This window comes from Neofelis nebulosa, chromosome X (assembly GCF_028018385.1).
Source record: "Neofelis nebulosa isolate mNeoNeb1 chromosome X, mNeoNeb1.pri, whole genome shotgun sequence".
Lineage (NCBI taxonomy): Eukaryota > Metazoa > Chordata > Mammalia > Carnivora > Felidae > Neofelis > Neofelis nebulosa.
Genome location: NC_080800.1, coordinates 101,301,318 through 101,318,415, shown reverse-complemented (window position 1 = coordinate 101,318,415; position 17,098 = coordinate 101,301,318). Strand labels below are relative to the sequence as shown.

At 42.4% G+C, this 17,098-nt stretch overlaps 1 protein-coding gene and 1 long non-coding RNA gene across 9 annotated transcripts in view; one reads left to right on the top strand and one right to left on the bottom strand.

The window, feature by feature from the left end:
- GRIA3 (glutamate ionotropic receptor AMPA type subunit 3) overlaps positions 1-17,098 on the bottom strand; it is a 268,497-nt gene that overhangs the window by 53,592 nt on the left and 197,807 nt on the right. For all 7 annotated transcript variants that reach the window (XR_009257263.1, XM_058714193.1, XM_058714191.1 and 4 more), the window contains one exon: positions 9,836-10,212. Coding sequence is in view for 6 of the 7 variants with exons in the window: in XM_058714193.1 (XP_058570176.1) it covers positions 9,836-10,212 (377 nt within the window). In the remaining variant the exon portion in view is untranslated. The remainder of the gene's footprint in view (positions 1-9,835; positions 10,213-17,098) is intronic.
- Positions 1-17,098, top strand: part of LOC131502940 (uncharacterized) — a 160,530-nt gene that overhangs the window by 45,377 nt on the left and 98,055 nt on the right. The gene's annotated exons all lie outside the window — the stretch shown is intronic.

Sequence of the window (17,098 nt, the reverse complement as noted above, 5' to 3'; positions counted from 1 at the left end):
ATTTTTTTTTTTAATTCTAGAAAAAATATCTTCTTTTTACCAGCTCCTGATGACACATAATAATTATGCTTATCAGATTCTCTTCCTGTGTGAGCTCTGTGTGCTTCTGAGCCTGCGCAATAGAATCACCGGGGACCTTTGTTAAAAACCAAACAAAACACACAAAAAAACCAAAAACAAAACAAAACTCATGTCCAGCCTACCCGACACCAGTTAAATCACAACCTTGGAGGTGGGATCCAGGCATATATATTTTTTAAAGCTCGCCAGGTGATTACAAGGCACGGCCAAGGCTGAGAGCCACGGATGCGAGATGATGTCATGGGAGAAACCGAGTCAAAAGCCCTTACGTATTTGAAGGGAAATGGGTAGGTGTGGGTGGATGAGTACTCTTGACTCTGAGTTTAGTAAATTTAATAAAGACTTTTGCCATTTTGTGGAGCCGGTCACGCGTGAGGCAAGGAGCCATAAGATAATATGTATTATGATCTTTGTATAAATGGCTAGTGGGGCTCAGGTACTCAGCTCCAGGGATCCAAACTCTTTGCTTTTACAAACTAAGCCTTAGCACACAGGACAGCCTCGAGTGAACTAAGGAACAACCAGTATAATAGAATTTGAGGGGCACTAAAAGTTTTGTTTCCACCTCCACCTCTCCCCCCCAAATAATCAAAACAAACAAAACCATCCTCACAAGGCTGCCATAGAGAATCTTCATGTTGGAATCACCTTCTGCATTTTCTTCAGAAGACTTGGTCAAAATGTTAACACACAACTTCAATAGGACCTCTTATCACATTATCGTGGATTAGTCTATGCAGTTAGTAGAGAATCGGACAGAAGACGGGTAAGTTAAAAAAAAATGTTTTTAATGTGTATTTATTTTTGAGAGAGACAGAGACAGAATGCGAGTGGGTTAGGGGCAGAGAGAGAGGGAGACAAAGAAGCAGAAGCAGGCTCCAGGCTCTGAGCTGTCAGCACAGAGCCCAACGTGGGGCTCGAACCCCACAAACCGTGAGATCATGACCTGAGCTCAACCGACTGAGCCACCCAGGCACCCCAAGATGGGTAAGTTTTAATAAGGGAAAAATTCGTTGTTAAATGTAACTATGCCTTTGGCATTACCTGGGGTGTTTGCAAAAAGGCTGGTTCGGAATACGTGAGCGCTCAAGAACCCGCATTTCTTACCCATCCCTGGTGACTGCAGTGGTCTGCAGGCAAGAACGAGAAATACTGTCCTTCTTCTACATCAGTGATTCTCAACTCTGCCTGCACATCGGAATCGTCTGGGAAGCTTGAGGCAAAATAAAACAAAGCACAGCGGCACACAAAAAATGCCTAGGCTCCACCCCAGATCATCTAAGTCAGACTCTCTGGGGGTTAGGCCTAAGCAGCAGTATTTGCGGAAAGCTCTGGTACAGCCAGGATTGAGAGTCGTGGTCCCTACATCATGAATGCTGCTCAGGGGAGGGTCTGTGGGAAGCAAGGGGGCCGTGAAGGCACTGAGTGCTCAGTGATGGGTTGGGGCTGGTGCGGAGGCAGCTTCACCTCCATGACAATGTTGCTCGAGGCTGGCTCTGTCTACAGAAATGAAAATCTGGTCCCTAGGTTCTAGAAAACTTTGCCACATTATCTCTAGGATAGTTCTTTCTGTGGCGGAGCTCCAGCCTGATTAAGCTATGTTCTCCCGTGCCCAGAAAAGCTCACAGGAAAAGAACCCACTGTGATGGAAAGTGAAGAATGGGCATAGGAGCCTGGCACATCTCCAGGCTCTGTGGGAAGAGGGAAGTTCTGGGCTGAAAGCTAGCAGGTCAAGCTCTTCTCTGTGCTTGCATTTTACCATGTCCAGGCAAATTTAAATTCCCGTGTCCCAAGATAAACTTTTATTAGCCTCTGGAAAATTCAGTTGTTTTTGATTTTCCACTCTGATCAAATCATTTTGGCAGGTGTTTTGATAAATGGCATTCTTCACTGATTAACTGAAACAAAACTACTTGATTTTTTAAAGTCTGCAATTCCTATTGGTTCCCGGATGCTTAAAGCAACCCTCCTTGCTTTACTTTTGAACACAATCCCTTTTAGCCTTTCAGATGTGGAAATCTGCTTTGCGACAGATTTCTCTAATAGTTATATTCTCTCAGGATTTCGTCTGGGAACATGTCCCTTTTAATCAGAAGAGATAAAAACATCTGGATGAACCAGAAAGAATGTGTTACACTTCCAAATGCTAAAAGTTTGTAGGATGATATTTCAATGATGAATTTGGACCCTCATAGTCTTTCTTCATTGTTGCCATATATATTTAATTTATTCTCGACTGCTGTGACTCTGGAAAGAATTTTACCGTGTAAAAGATTAATGTTCCAAAGTAGCATCCATAGTAATAGGGTAATAAAAATGATAACAATAATAGCTAACCCTTCCTGAGCACTTCCTGTGTGCCAGACCGTTCTGATTACTTTGGGTTGACATGGGTCAACTCTTTCCAGATTAGAAAACAGAGGCATTTAACATATGAAGAGACTGAGGCACAGAGAGGAGAAATCAGAAATCAATCATCTATACTTATACAACAGGAAAGAAATGCCCACATTTCTGTGCTACCAAACAGTCACATTTTCTAGAAGACAATCTAGAATGGTGTATAAATTATAGAAGGTACAATTTTCTGACAATAACTGAGAATTATAGTTGCAGGAAAACCAAACATGCTTGGATAATTATTGTTTATCATCTGTTTGTTGTTCCTTTGGAATGAAACTGTGAATGCCATCCTTATTTGGAAGGATAGGGTTTTCCTGAGACCAAGGGGAGAACGGATTTTGGAGTGATTCCAGAATCATGGTTTGGTATGGAAAGGGGTGTATTAAGCTCACGGAGAAAAGGTGCAGTGGCACTCAAAGGGAAGCGGCTCTGTAAGAATTTTTACATTTCCCTTTTCTCGTTAATGAAACCAGAGCCATTTAAACCCACATTTCACACGGAGGCTATATAAAAAGTGACTGATGGGTCAGCCCCATGACATTTTTAAAAGGATCTATTAAAACAAGACAAGACTTTATAGTTGAGTTAAAAAGACCTGTCATTTTCCAGTTTCTTTCCCCCCATTAACGCAGCTTCAAAATGTTTAACGTTCATTTCAAAGAGTTTTGTTGCACAAGACAGATTTTGAGGTTAGCATAATGAAATGGCTATAAAATGCTGCACATTTAGTATTTATAAAAATGCATCATAAGGAGCATATCGTACCTTTTGAAGAAATGTAAGAGGAGGCGTGAAGTTAATGAAAGTAGATTAGCAACAAGAGGAAAACAGACATAAAAACACCGCAAAATAATATACAATGCTCTTGTTATCTGTAATAATACGGAAGTAGAGTTTCTGAGTTAATAAGAACATGTATTTTACGACCTCTGAAATGATAATAAAAGTGAGCTATGTGCTGTACCCTTCATCCTGTAAGGAAATTTTGAAATGTTCACTTTACTAGCTTCGTAAGATCAAGAGCTGAAACCGTAACCGCTTCTCCTTTGCACAAACTCTTCATCATTCTCTTTTCTCCCCCTCTTCTTTCTTGCAAAGTATGGATCTTTTCTACACTCTATTCAATGCTGTATCTATGACAGATTTTTAAAAAGCGTGCAGAATCAATCTTTGGCTCATATAGTATTTTCTGATGGGAATAAGTAACCATCTTCCAAAGACCGAAAACTACGGCTTTCAGCCAGAACAGTCATGAAGTAGTCGCAATAAAAATCCTGCTCTTACATCATTAATTTATCACCACATCACTCCTACTTTGAAGAGAATTTGCAGTAGGATGAGATGCTGGTCGGACATCGGCAAACGAAAGGACGTTGCTTAAAATGGAGTACAAAAAAAAATCCTGTTGTCTTCCATCCCATTCATTTCATGCCCTTCGTGTCTTTTATCATTTTGTACATATTTTCCACTTTACAGAAGGATTTAGGTGTCAACTAACCTGGACAGATGTCCTACCCACTCCTCTAAAGTATTTGAACATTTAAAAAAATGTTTGTTTATTCTTGAGAGAGAGACAGAGACAGAGTGTGAGCGGGGGAGGGGCAGAGAGAGAGGGAGACACAGAATCGGAAGCGGGCTCGAGGCTCCGAGCTGTCAGCACAGGGCCCATTGTGGGGCTCGAACCCACGAAATCGTGAGATCATGACCTGAGCCGAAGTCGGACGCTTAACCGACTGGGCCACCCAGGCGCCCCTTTAGTATTTTATATCTTGAAGAGCTAGAGAAGAGTGGTGTCTTTGGAATAATATGTACACAGTAATCAGGTTCAAGTTAGCATGTTCTCTGGGTCAGAATTCCCCCAATCCTCACATCTACTTGGCTAGCCCTCAGAGGTTCCTGCAGCTTCAAAGAAAGTCAGCAGGGGGAGCATTTGCCTGGAAGGACTTGCACTTCAGACTGCTTAGCAAGGTTCTATCAAAGTTTCACAAAGGAGATAAATTTCAGATTAAAAAACTGTAACATTCTGTCACCATCCGTAAACCATTATAAGAATAATACAGTCAAAATATTTACACCAGGTGAAATCCTTAAGGAGAGCACTTTGCGGATTCAGGAAGGAAGGTTGTTGGTCATTTCTCATCAGAAATCAGCTATGCGGCACTGGCTAAAATTTGAGCTGTATTCCTAAGGAGTTTCAGGGACTCAAACGCAAGTACCATATTAAGTGTTAGTGTTTGTGAAATCAGGGCAGTTAAGAGCAGCCGCTTTAATAATGACGGTGGCTAACCTTTACCGAGAGCTTACTGTCGCCAGGTACTGCACTTTACATTTCTCGGAGGAGGAGCTGAGGCTCAGGCAGATTTAGTAACGTGCCCGAGTTACACAGCTGCTAAGCCGACTGTGAATCTAGTGAGCCGAGCTCCGGCACCCACGTACTTAACCACTACGCTACCTCCATCTGGCTGCACCCGCGGCCTAGCTCCCCATCCCCCGTCAAGGGGAAGAGGGTTGAACGGAATCTCCTTATGCTTTCTTCTCCCGACTGCCCCCCAAAACACATTTGTATATGGAGAGGACCTCAGCTCATCACATGGATCACCCTCTCGCAAGGTGATTCAGCTTCCAGCGGAATTGCTCAGTCTGAACAACGGGAGTGGTTGAAACTATCAAACCGAACCTCGACGTGGGCTTTTTAAGCTTCTAGGCCCCCGTCCGTACCAGTATTGGATGGAAACAGAATGATGCTCGGTTTTCCTCGTGATGTCTCATTGCCGATTCCCTGCTCTTTTACTTTGGGGGAACACCCGCTCGGCAGCATGTTGAGCGCTCACTGCCCCCTTTCTTTACCAACCGGGGCAGGGGCAGGGTTTCGGCAGAGGTCGGGAGACTAGAAAACTAGCTCCCGGGCACGAACGCTAACCGAACCCGAGGAAAAGAACGGACCAAGCCGCGCGCCTTGTAGGTCGGTAGTGGGAGGCGGCGCGGGCCGGTGGGAACAGTTTGTACCGCTGGCTCTCCGAACCCCTATGACCCTGGCCTCCGTCGCATTCTCTCTCTGGGTCCTGTTCTTTGGTCTACGATGCGAGAAAAGCAGCCCACCTTGTGGCACCGCCTTGAGGGTTAAAAATCCGTATGATAACGCAGGGAAAGTGCCCATACGTGGCGAGGTGGGGGAGCTCAGGGAAGGTCACTGTCCCCCTGCCCTCAGCGAACGGAAGCAGCGGGGTGAATTTGTCTGCCATCTCCTCCCGCTATAGCAGTTGAGAGCTGTACTTTAAAGTGTGGTCTCTTACAATTCCTTGAATCGCCTCGATCGGGGGACAAGCCAGAGTGTACGGTGTATGTTCGCACTGGGGGCTTTCTGGAGAGTCTGCATTCTAAGTGTGGCCCTTCAACAGAAGTAAAGGGGAACGCAGGCATGTGCAGTCAAGGCAACCGGGAATCTGAGGGCGCAGCCATGTCATTACCAGGAATTTCAAAAGCTGTTAATAGGAAAGCACATTTCAGTGGAGTTTTCTGGTATACAACTGAGCACAAATATAGAACCACTAGAGCTCTCAAGATGAGGAGAAATAAATATGCTAAAAAGCATAAAATGGTTTCAAGAGGCTGAAAGATATAATTTCCTTTGAAGGCCACAAAAAACAGTATTGAAGGAGGGATCACTCATATGGTAGAAAATGTACAGACCAATCATTTATTACTCAAAAGCACAGGAAGGATCATGCGTTTCTCCAGACCAGTGTTATTCCATGGGCTGTGTGCCCCGTTGCTGGGTTGAGTTGCAACCAGCATATAAAACAAAATGAGGGGAAAACCAACAGCCCACTTTACACACTGTGTGTTAGCCAATGTGACAATAAATTATATTAAAAAAAATAAAACTAAAACAAAATAAGGGGCACCTGGGTGGCTCACTTGGTTAAGCATCCGATTCTTGGTTTCGGCTCAGCTCTTGATCTCATGGTTTGTTAAGTTCAAGCCCCATATTGGGCTCTGCACTGACAGTGCGGAGCCTGCCTGGGATTCTCTCTCTGTGCCCCTCCCCTGCTCGCTCTCACTCTTCTCTCTCTCAAAATAAATAAATAAAACTTAAAAAAAGAAAACAAAATGAAACAATATATCCAAGTTCATGGCACACTGCAAGGGTAACCTTTGGTGAAGCTTCTGTTATATACCTATACATGTACTGAGTTATCGTGGGAAAATGTATTTTGTACTGAGGGATATAGTCAAAGAGTTTGAAAGCCATTGCTCTATACGACAGTATCTAGTGCAGTATAATGACATCTGTATCTTAAAAAAAAAAAAAAAGGATTTGATATATTTCAGTGCCACAGAAGAGCCACAGCTTAAATTCTACTACAAAAAAAAAAAAAATCTGTCCAGCTTGTCATTTTCAGGTCATCATCTTTAAGTTATTACTTAATGAAGCAATATGCATAAATACTTCTAAAAACAAATAGCTTTTGGAGTCCTGTTTGAGTATACAGAGTAGGATGCAGCACTCCAGTGGGGCTATCACAAATTGAGTTCTGAAAATTCACTTACAGAAACCAGTAACATCTCCAGCCTTAATGACTCTCCAGCATTGCCTCAACACAGATTGCCAGCCATGTTAAAAAAAAAATCACTCAATTACGGGATCGTTCGGAAACCCTACTCTCCAAATGAACATTCAAAAAAAAAAAAATGAGAAAAGAAACTCGCAAAACAAATGAACTCCCGTGTGGTATCACAAAATGACACACGTTGTAAACACAAAAGGAACGGGCAGTGAAAGAATTTGGGAGAATCTAACCAAGCAGATTGAGAGCGGCAAAAGGTGTGACTTAGACAAATGAGGCTTGCCCCAGACACCTTGTACTAGAAAAGAGAGGATGGTTACCATGTTTCCAGTCTTCAGTTGAAATGCTTCATGCTCCAAGTGGATAATCTCAAAATGAAGTATGCTGTAAAACCACAGTGGGTGACCTTCTAAGTCCTTACATTCTAAATGAAAATCCCCATACATTTGTATAATGGACTCTGGTCAGTATTTGGATTAACGTTCAATTTTACCGAAATGACAACTTTTTATTTCAGAAAAAAACCCCACTCTCCCCCCCCCCCCCATTTTAAAGATGTTGGCATTTGCTTACAGTATTCTGTGATTATGAACTCAACACTTTTTGTTTAGGTGAGTTAACACTTAAATACTAAGTGGGAGAGGTCCTGGACACTCACATTTCAATATCTGCAGTAGCTTCACTGAGATGAAATTGGCATATCATCGAATTCACCAATGCAAGTGTACAAAGAATGGTTTTAGCAAACTTAAGAGAGTGCAGCCATCACCACAATCCAGTTTTGGAGCATCTCCCTCCCCCCAGAGTTCTTTCATGCTCATCTGCAGTTAATCCTGACAGGGCCGGTGCTAGGGTGACGCAAGTAAAGCATTTACCCCACGCACAAAATTTAAAGGGTACCAAAATCTCATTAATCGCAATAAATAACACTTTAGTGCAATATTAAAAAAATCGCAATTCAAAAAAATCCATGATGAACAAATATCACAATTTTAAATAAAGACTGAATTTGACCCTTGAACTTGCTGTACCCAGCCGTACTTGCCTCACCCTAATCCACTACTTACTAGCTTCTCTCTGCTCCTCCTGTGTCCCCAGAAACCACTAACGTAATTTCTGTCCCTATGGATTTGCCTATCCTGGACAAATGGAGTAAATCAATATGGGGGCCTTCAATAAATAGAATTCAATAAACGGAATCATATGATATGTAGCCTTTTGCGTCTGGCTTCTTTCTAACGTTTTCAAAGTTCACCCATGTTGTAGCGTGTCAGTAGTCTGTTCTTTTTATAGTATTCCGTTGGATGGAAATGCCGCATTTTGTTTATCCATTCCCTTGCTGATGGATATTCGGGTCGTTTCCACTTTTTGGTTATTATAAATAAAGCTCCCATGAACATTTATAAGTCTTTGTGAGGATGTAGGTTTTCTTTTCTCCTAAGTGAATAGCGAAGTGAAATTGCTGTGTCATATTTTAAGTGTGTATCCGACTATAAGAAACCGCCAAACCATCTTCTAATTTGGCTGTAGCATTTTGCATTCACACTACTGACGGATGAGAGCTACAGTCATTCTACATCCTCGCCACCACTCAGTACTGTCATTTTTATTATAGCCATTCTAGAGGGTATGTAGAGATATCGCGTTGTGACTTAAATTTGCATTTCCCTAATGACTAATGATGTTGAGCATCTTTATATGTGATTATTAGCCATTTGTATATCTTCTTTGGGGGAAATGTCTATTCACATCTTTTGTCCATTTTGAAAATTGGGTTGTCTTCTTTATATTGGGTTGTAAGAGATCTTTATATATTCTGGATATAAGTCCTTGATCAGATGTATGATTTGCTAATGTTTTCTCCCAGTCTGTGGCTTGTATTTCATTTTCTCATGATGTCTTTTGAAATGCGAAAGTTTTGAATTTTTTTTTTAATGTTTATTTATTGTTGAGACAGAGAGAGACAGAGCATGAGCAGGGGAGGGTCAGAGAGAGAGGGAGACACAGAATCTGAAACGGGCTCCAGGCTCTGAGCTGTCAGCACAGAGCCCGACGCGGGGCTCGAACTCACGGACCGTGAGATCATGACCTGAGCTAAAGTCGGCCGCTTAACCGACTGAGCCACCCAGGCGCCCCCGAAAGTTTTGAATTTTAATGAAGTCCAGTTTATGGAATTTTTAAAAACGGATTGTTCTTTTTGTGTTTTGAAAATTCTTTGTCCAATCCAAGATCACATAGACTTCCTCTTACATTTTCTTTTAGTAGTTTTATAGTTTGAGTTCTAAAACTTGGGTGAGATGCTACAATGAATAGTTGTAGGCAGTCTAAGAGCAAAGTGAAAAAGGTCACTGAGAGGGGAAAGTAGGAGGGTTTTTAGGAAGAGTTCTGTATTCTTTCCATTTTTTTCTAGATCCAATCTCTAGACAAATGAGAAAATGTTTCAGCTCAGTTAAGGAGAAACCATGCCTGTTTGATCTGATCAAGGCTTAGTACTAGCTTTATCCGAGAATTATTAATATTAGCTAACAATGTTGCCTTTATCCAGAGTCCAGATGTTTGCTGTAATATGTATAAATATACAATACTATAGAAATGCATGAAGGACATTCAAAACAACACCGGTAACACACTCAGTTCATGGATGCAGGCACACAAAATGGCTTGATGGTAATTTGTCATTGGATGGAATGCTAAATGAAAGAAATCTGGACTTGAGATGGGTGAATGCCAGATGTACATGAATGGATCACAGCCACAGAATGCAAGGAGGCATGGAAACAAACCTTGGAGAAATATCACAGCCTTGCTGCATAAAGGCACCCAAGGAAAACCAAAGACTGTTAAATATTCCAAATTCATTTGGAGGGTCAGGAGGGCTTTGCGGATCACGAGGTTCTTCATTGTTGTCTTCCAAGTGCCATTCATAGGGGCTGAATCTGCTGACCAGGAAAAGAACTACACTGACTCCAATGTAGGCAAAGACGATGCACATCCAGATTTCGTAAGCCAAGGGATCCAGAAATGAGAATACGCCTGGTTTTGATTTCTGAGGCTTCTTTATCATGATGGAGATGCCCAAGCTCATAAACGGCTTTGAGAAATCTATGACTTCTTCACGGACCAGGGTTATGGTGAGTGGAGCGACAGCTATATCAGCCCTCTGGAAAAAAAAAATTTTTTTTTTCTTTTAGAGATAGCATTTCCATTATTCATTCGCCACTTACTAAAACCTCCTTGGTGGAAATATAAACTCTTAGATCACTACAACCGATTGATTTGTCAATGCTTTGATCAGAAAAGTAGTAGCATTCAATGGGTTGTAAAAAGCTTTAACTTGATGGTAAGGTGAGGAAAGGGCACTGGCTGGCTGGCCGCTTGGGCTTTTGTCCTTTGCAACCTATTGTTGACTTATGGCAACTGCCTCAGTTTTTCTTTCTTAGAATTTTTCTGCTCCCTTGCAACTCATCTTGTACTCCCTTGTGACATATCACTGCTTAACTCTTTTTTCTATAACTTTATTTACTTATTTTAATGTTTATTTTTATTTTTGACAGAGAGAGAGAGAGAGAGAGACAGAGTACAAGCTGGGGAGGACAGAGAGTGAGAGAGAGAGAGAGAGAGAGAGAGAGAAGCAGGCTCCAGGTTCTGAGCTGTCTGCACAGAGTCCAACCCGGGGCTCAAACCCACAAACTGTGAGATCATGACCTGAGCCAAAGTCTGATGCTTAACCAACTGAGCCACCCAGACTCCCCCCTTTCTTTCGTTTTTTTTTATTTTAAGTAAGCTCTATGCCCAACGTGGGGCTTGAACTCATGATCCCGAGACCAACATTCACATGCTCTACGAACTGAGCCAGCCAGGTGCCCCGATCACTGCTTAACTTTGTTTTCTTAATTTTAATTTTCATGCTCTTATGTCTTATCTCCCTCATGTGACTGGATATTTTTGAGGGGCAAGCAAGTAGTCTAGACTCTGTGCCTCCCTCCCCACCATGAGGTGCAACACAGGACCAGAGTACTCAGTGTAAAATTTACTTGAGTGTTTGCTATTATTCTTGAATTATTTTTTTCAGAGCATGTCTATTAAAACATAGGTTCTTTAAAGGCAGGGACTCAATCTTCTGGGTTTCTTTTTTGTATCTGTCACTGCAACACATTTTAAACCAAAGAAACTAGAGATGACTAAAAAATAAGTGGCTGACTTTTGAAAATAACCTATGTAAACATGAAAGAATTCTGCATGGGCGAGAACAAAGGCAAAGCTGTTATTAGAATACGTATGAATTTATATAGGAAACTATCATGTCTAGTGATAAATATCAGTGGGGCACTCACATGTATTGGATCAATAAAATAAAAGTGTCAGTAGTACCCTGCATAATGGGCTCAGGCAAAGGCAGGCAATGTTTTTATACTAATCCCGTGAAAAAAGACGCTAGAAATTTTCTTTTTTCTTTTCTTTTCTTTTCTTTTCTTTTCTTTTCTTTTCTTTTCTTTTCTTTTTTCTTTTCTTTTCTCTTCTTTTCTTTTTGGTGCTAGCAATTTCTACACTTCATTCTTTTGTCTTCCACGATTTTTCTTTTTTAAAATGTTTATTTATTTATTTTGAGAGAGACAGAGAGTGCGAGCAGGGGAGGGGCAGAGAGAGAGAGAGGGGGAGAAAGAGAATCCCAAGCAGGTGCCATGCTGTCAGCACAGAGCCAGATGAGGGGCTCGAACTCATGAACTGTGAGATCATGACCTGAGCTGAAACCAAGAGTCGGATGCCTAATGGACTGAGCCCCCAGGCGCCTCCACAACTGTTCTTCTACAACAGTAGTAGGTTTAATAGACTTTAGTCTGGAGCCAGGCCTTAAAATGCATACCTAGAAAAATGCTTCTAAGGAAAGCTTTTTGAATGGTCCATCAGATATGAAGTGAAAACACCAATTTTGAGGATCTTTTTTTTCTATGTTACATAGGGTTATATCTCAATATCCTTACCAGTGAGGGGGGAGATAATGATGAATTCTGAGATAGAAGATGTTTTCAAAGAAATGTTTTACTACCTTGAGCTCCATATGGTGACTCAAACTGGTTCAAAAACACATCTTAATTAATTTAAAGAGAAATGCAGATAATACACAGCCAGCTACCATTTATTCGCTGCTTACTCTGTGTGTAAGCACCTCATATATATTATCTCATTTAATTCTCACAGCAAACTAATCATCCTCATGCTAATGAAGGAGAAACTGAGGGCTGGGATTAGAATCCTGGTCTTCAGATTTCAGAACTCATACTCTTTTTCTGGTTTGTTTCAAGTTATTTAAATTCTAGTTAGTTAATATATAGTGTAATATTGGTTTCAGGAGTAGAATTTACTGATTCATCACTTACATTTAGCACCCATAGCCCATCACCAGTGCCCTCCTTAATGCCCATCACCCATATAGCCCTCCTCCCAACCCTGCCCTGGCAACCCTCAGTTTGTTTTCTATTGTTAGAGTCTCTTATGGTTTGCTTTCCTTTTTCTTCTTCTTTCCCCAATATTCATCTGTTTTGTTTCTTTAAATTCCACGTAGGCGTGAAATCATGTGGTATTTGTTTTTCTCTGACTGAATCGTTTTGCTTAGCATACATAATACACTCTGGCTCCATCCATGTCATTGCAAATGGCAAGATTTCATTCTTTTTGAGGGCTGAGTAATATCTATCTATCTATATATCACATCTTCTTTATCCATTTGTCAGTCGATGGACTTTTGGGCTCTTTCCATAATTTGGCTACGGCTGATAATGTTTGTAGAACTCACACTCTTAACCACCATAATGTCCTAACTCTATAGACGTGTACAGGTTTCTACTATACACCACTTTTAGGTACAACGATCAACCCCTCTCAGGTTCCCTCCAGTGTATATCTGAGTGCCCGTTCCGTGCCAAGCACTACTCTTGGTGCTGGGGATGAAGCCGTGAGCAACAGACAAAGCAGGCACAACTCCTCACCCTTGTGGAGGATGTCCTGTAGCCCAGGGGAGCTTCAGAAAGTATGTATTTCTTGAAGCCAACAGTCTGCTGACCAAATCTACCTGAAATGCTCACTAGCATCTCAGACGTCCCCAATTGTGAAGTTAAATCCATCATCTATCACACAAAAGCTGATTCTCCTCTAAGTCTGTGAGTGATGCTTCTTCCACACTTTTTGCGGTCCCTGATCCTTACCAGTCCCATCATCTGTGCGGGCGATCTTGCCTCTTTCTTCACTGAGAAGATGGGCGCCAGCTGACACGAGCTCTATCGTCTGTGTCCTTTTTCTTCTCAACATATTGCTGTGCCTTCACCTATTCCTTTTATAAAAAATATTTTATTTTTTCTTAACTAGGCTCCACGCCCAACTTGGGGCTTGAACTCGTGACACCAAGTTCAAGAGTCGCATCCTCTATGGACTGAGCCAGCCAGGCACCCTGATTCACCTATTCCTTCTTTCACTCCCATCTCTTAGCAAACGAACTTTCTTTCTTTTTTTTTTTTTTTAATGTTTATGTATTTCTGAGAGAAAAGGGGGAAGGGCAGAGAGAGAAGGGGACAGAAGATCCTAAGTGCAGGCTTGAACTCACAAACCATGAGATCATGACCTGAGCCAAAGTCGGACACTTAACCAACTGAGCCGCCCAGGCGCCCCTGAACTTTCTAAGATTTAATCCACTTATTCCTTGAATCCCATATTCTTTGGTCTCTGCTTAAAACTTAGCTCCAGGGTGCCTGGGTGGGTCATCAGTCAAGCGGTCTGATTCTTGATTTTGGCTCAGGTCACTATCAGGTTTGTGACATGGATCCCCAGGTCAGGCTCTGTGCTTAACAGCACGGAACCTGCTTGACATTCTCTCTCTCCCTCCCTCTCTCTCTGCGCCTCCCCAGCTCATGCTTTCTCTCGCTCTCAAACAAACATTTAAAAAAAAAATCAGCTCCATTTATTCTTATACTAATTTTTCCTTCTTGACCTATCCCAATGGTTCTCAATGGGTGGCTCCCTGGACCAGCAGCATCAGAGTCACCTGGGAACTTGTTAGAAATGCCAATTCTCAGGCCCCATCCCAGATATATGGAATAAGAAACTGTGGGTGGGATTTGGGTGGCCCTCTAGGTGATTTGAATGCTTGCTGTCATTTGAAAACCATGACTTGGTCTTACTTAAAATCAGATTCAGGTAATTCTGTTTACTGACAGACAGAAATGAGACAAACCCCGCCCCTCCCACCTTCTTTGCTCCTGCTACCTTCTTAACCATACGACATCTTTCTCTATTACCTGTAATCTTGTTGAGAAAATACACCTTTACCATGTCTTGATTTTTAACACCACTTCGTCCTTATAAAACACCTGTGATCTACCTTCTACTCCCCACCCTTCCGATTTATTGACATCGCTTCTTCAACTATATACTTGGTCACCAAATTCGAAGTCCTTCCCTCAGACATTAACTGCTTATGTGACCCCACTAGCCCTCTTTCCTTGGCTCTTTGACCCTGAAGACCATGGGTCCTCCTACCTTATGGCATGTTCCTTCTCTGGCATTTGTTCCCGGATTTGCTCTCTTGACCGGCCGAGGCGTAGCTTTGGAGCCTCAGAGTCTACTCATGGGGCCGGCTTAGGGGACATTCGATGAAGGTTTGTGGAGTAATAAGCAAGACTCCTTGAAGGCTCTGTCCTTCACTTTCTCCCCTCAGGATCATCACCTAAGGCTTCAACACTCCCCTCCTAGCTGCAGACTCCTGAATCACCAGTTCTGCATTTATAACCAGAGGGAAGCCAAACAGCAATTTTACCGGTTTTACCCTTTTGCCTGGGGCCAGACCTGATCTTAGAAACAAAAGCTACTGAGGAGAATGGAATTGGCCAGAAAGCGAGAGGGTCTTTTTCTTTTCTTTCTTTCTTTCTTTCTTTCTTTCTTTCTTTCTTTCTTTCTTTCTTTCTTTCTTTCTTTCTTTTTTTTTTTTTGGCTGAGAGAGTCGGAATCAGCTAGAAAGAGGCTTGGTACGCCAACAGAAATCACAGAAAAAGCCACCTTCTGTCCTTGCCAATGTGTTTCGACCTCCATGCAAATGCCCCTCTCGTATCATTTCCCATTTGATCTCATTTGAATTTAATTAGTTAATTTAACTAGTTTTTTTTGATTTTTTTTAAGTCTAAATAATTGAGAGTTCTAAGAGAAATGGCCATTTCTTTGTTTTGGAAGGAAGAAATAAGGGGCATTTGGGTGAGAAAATCACTTTGGATTGAATTTAGGGGACCTGGGTTCTTTTCAAGCAGGTAAAGAAAGGAGTCTGAGAATTTTGACACCCTTTATGGGGGGAAAAACCCCAACATCTCGGCAACAAACAGCCAGCAGATGCTAAGCACGGCTAAACACTAACAAGAAGTGGCTAGAGAGACAAAACACAGCTTCTCGTCTGTTTCCCAGGAACACGCAGCAAAAGACCAGATTCTCAAAGGACGCCATTCCTAGTAGGAGTACTTTTGAAGTCACAGAAGACAACAGAAAGAACTTGCTCCCCCCAGGCACTTGGCTTTTTCCCTCCGTCTAGCTTTTTAACCTTTTCTGAATTGTTTCTTCCTAAGGAGCTTTTTCAAAGAAGGCAGTGTTAGTCTGTTTTTTGGAGGGTGCTCTCTCAATGAAGAATAACATTAAATCTGTGCTCAACTAAGCCTCATTGATGTGGACCTGGCTCCAAAATGAGAATTCCCATGCTGAATCTTAAAAACAAAAACAAAAACAAAAAAACCCAACACCTATTATGGCCGGAAAAAGACAAAGGAATAGCAAAAATCAGGTGGAAGAAGGCTCAATCAGTAGAAAGGAAGGAGCTAGTGATCAGCCAGCCGGATAGGGGACTTAGCAACCCATCCCGTCTCTTGTATGCCTGGTGGGGCCAGCACGGCAGAACTGTCCTGTCAGCTCACAGGCAGCTATGGAGAGGCCCTTGCCCTCTGCCGCCACTGTCCCCTCCTCCACGTGAAAAGGATGTTGTTATAGTCAGTTATTTCAGGGCCCAAGATCTGCTTGGCGTAATGTCTGTGGAGCAATCAAGCTGGTTATAAAGGGAAATGGGAGGAGCCGGTAGGTAGTGTCAGAAAACACCCATTTAGCTCTCCTGGAACTGCCACAGCACGCAGACCAGGAGGAAAGTCATTTGCGAGGCAAGTTAAAGATTTAGGAGGCCAACATAAAGGCAATTCCCCACCCTCTCTGCTCAGAATGGCAGACCTCCGTGCGTCATTAATGCTCCTTCCTGGAGCATTTGAAAGAGAGCACACACATCATTTGAAAGAGAGGGGCATTTTTATCAAACCATCAGCCCTTCTGCCAAAGCCCAGTGTAATCACCTGAAGAATAGAAAAGAATATTTGGCGTCTGTTACTGCACCCTTGCTTCTCTGCCTTTTAGCTGGAAGGACAGATCGACTTCCTGTCTTTCTTAATGGAAAATGAATCTATCTTAGGATAGTGACAACCTACGAGATAATTTCTTCTAGGTAGAGAAATGTCAGTGTGAATAGCATCTATAAAATTGCCATTTGTCCTGGGAGTGTGAAGGGGTCTGAGGGTGCCCGGGGGCTGCGACCTGGAATTAACCACCCCCAACCCCATCTCCATCCCCAAGCTGTCTGCTCTCTTTTAAGCCAGAGGTACCAATATGGGCAGTGGTTTGGCCTTTCCCAAGGCAACTCTCTCCCTCCTATCTTCATCTTTAGTTCTAAGTGCTGGGAACATAAGGAACACAGCAGCTGCCTGCTGGCAGGCGACCCTTTGTCAATTAGAACCTCGATTTCTTTCCAGCCCTTTCCCTGACTCTCTTTTTCTGTTAGATTATATCTCCTCTCAAAGGGCAGAAACCCCCAGCTGCCTGCTTTGGGTTTTCAGATATTTCAAGTGATAACTAGAGATGTGTATGGCATTATTCTGGAGGCCACAGATAAGCAGGATGGGTATCTTGGACGGAAAAGCTCATAATCCAACTAGATTGCAACCCCCTTGAAGGCAGATGGGGATGTTGTATCTGATATA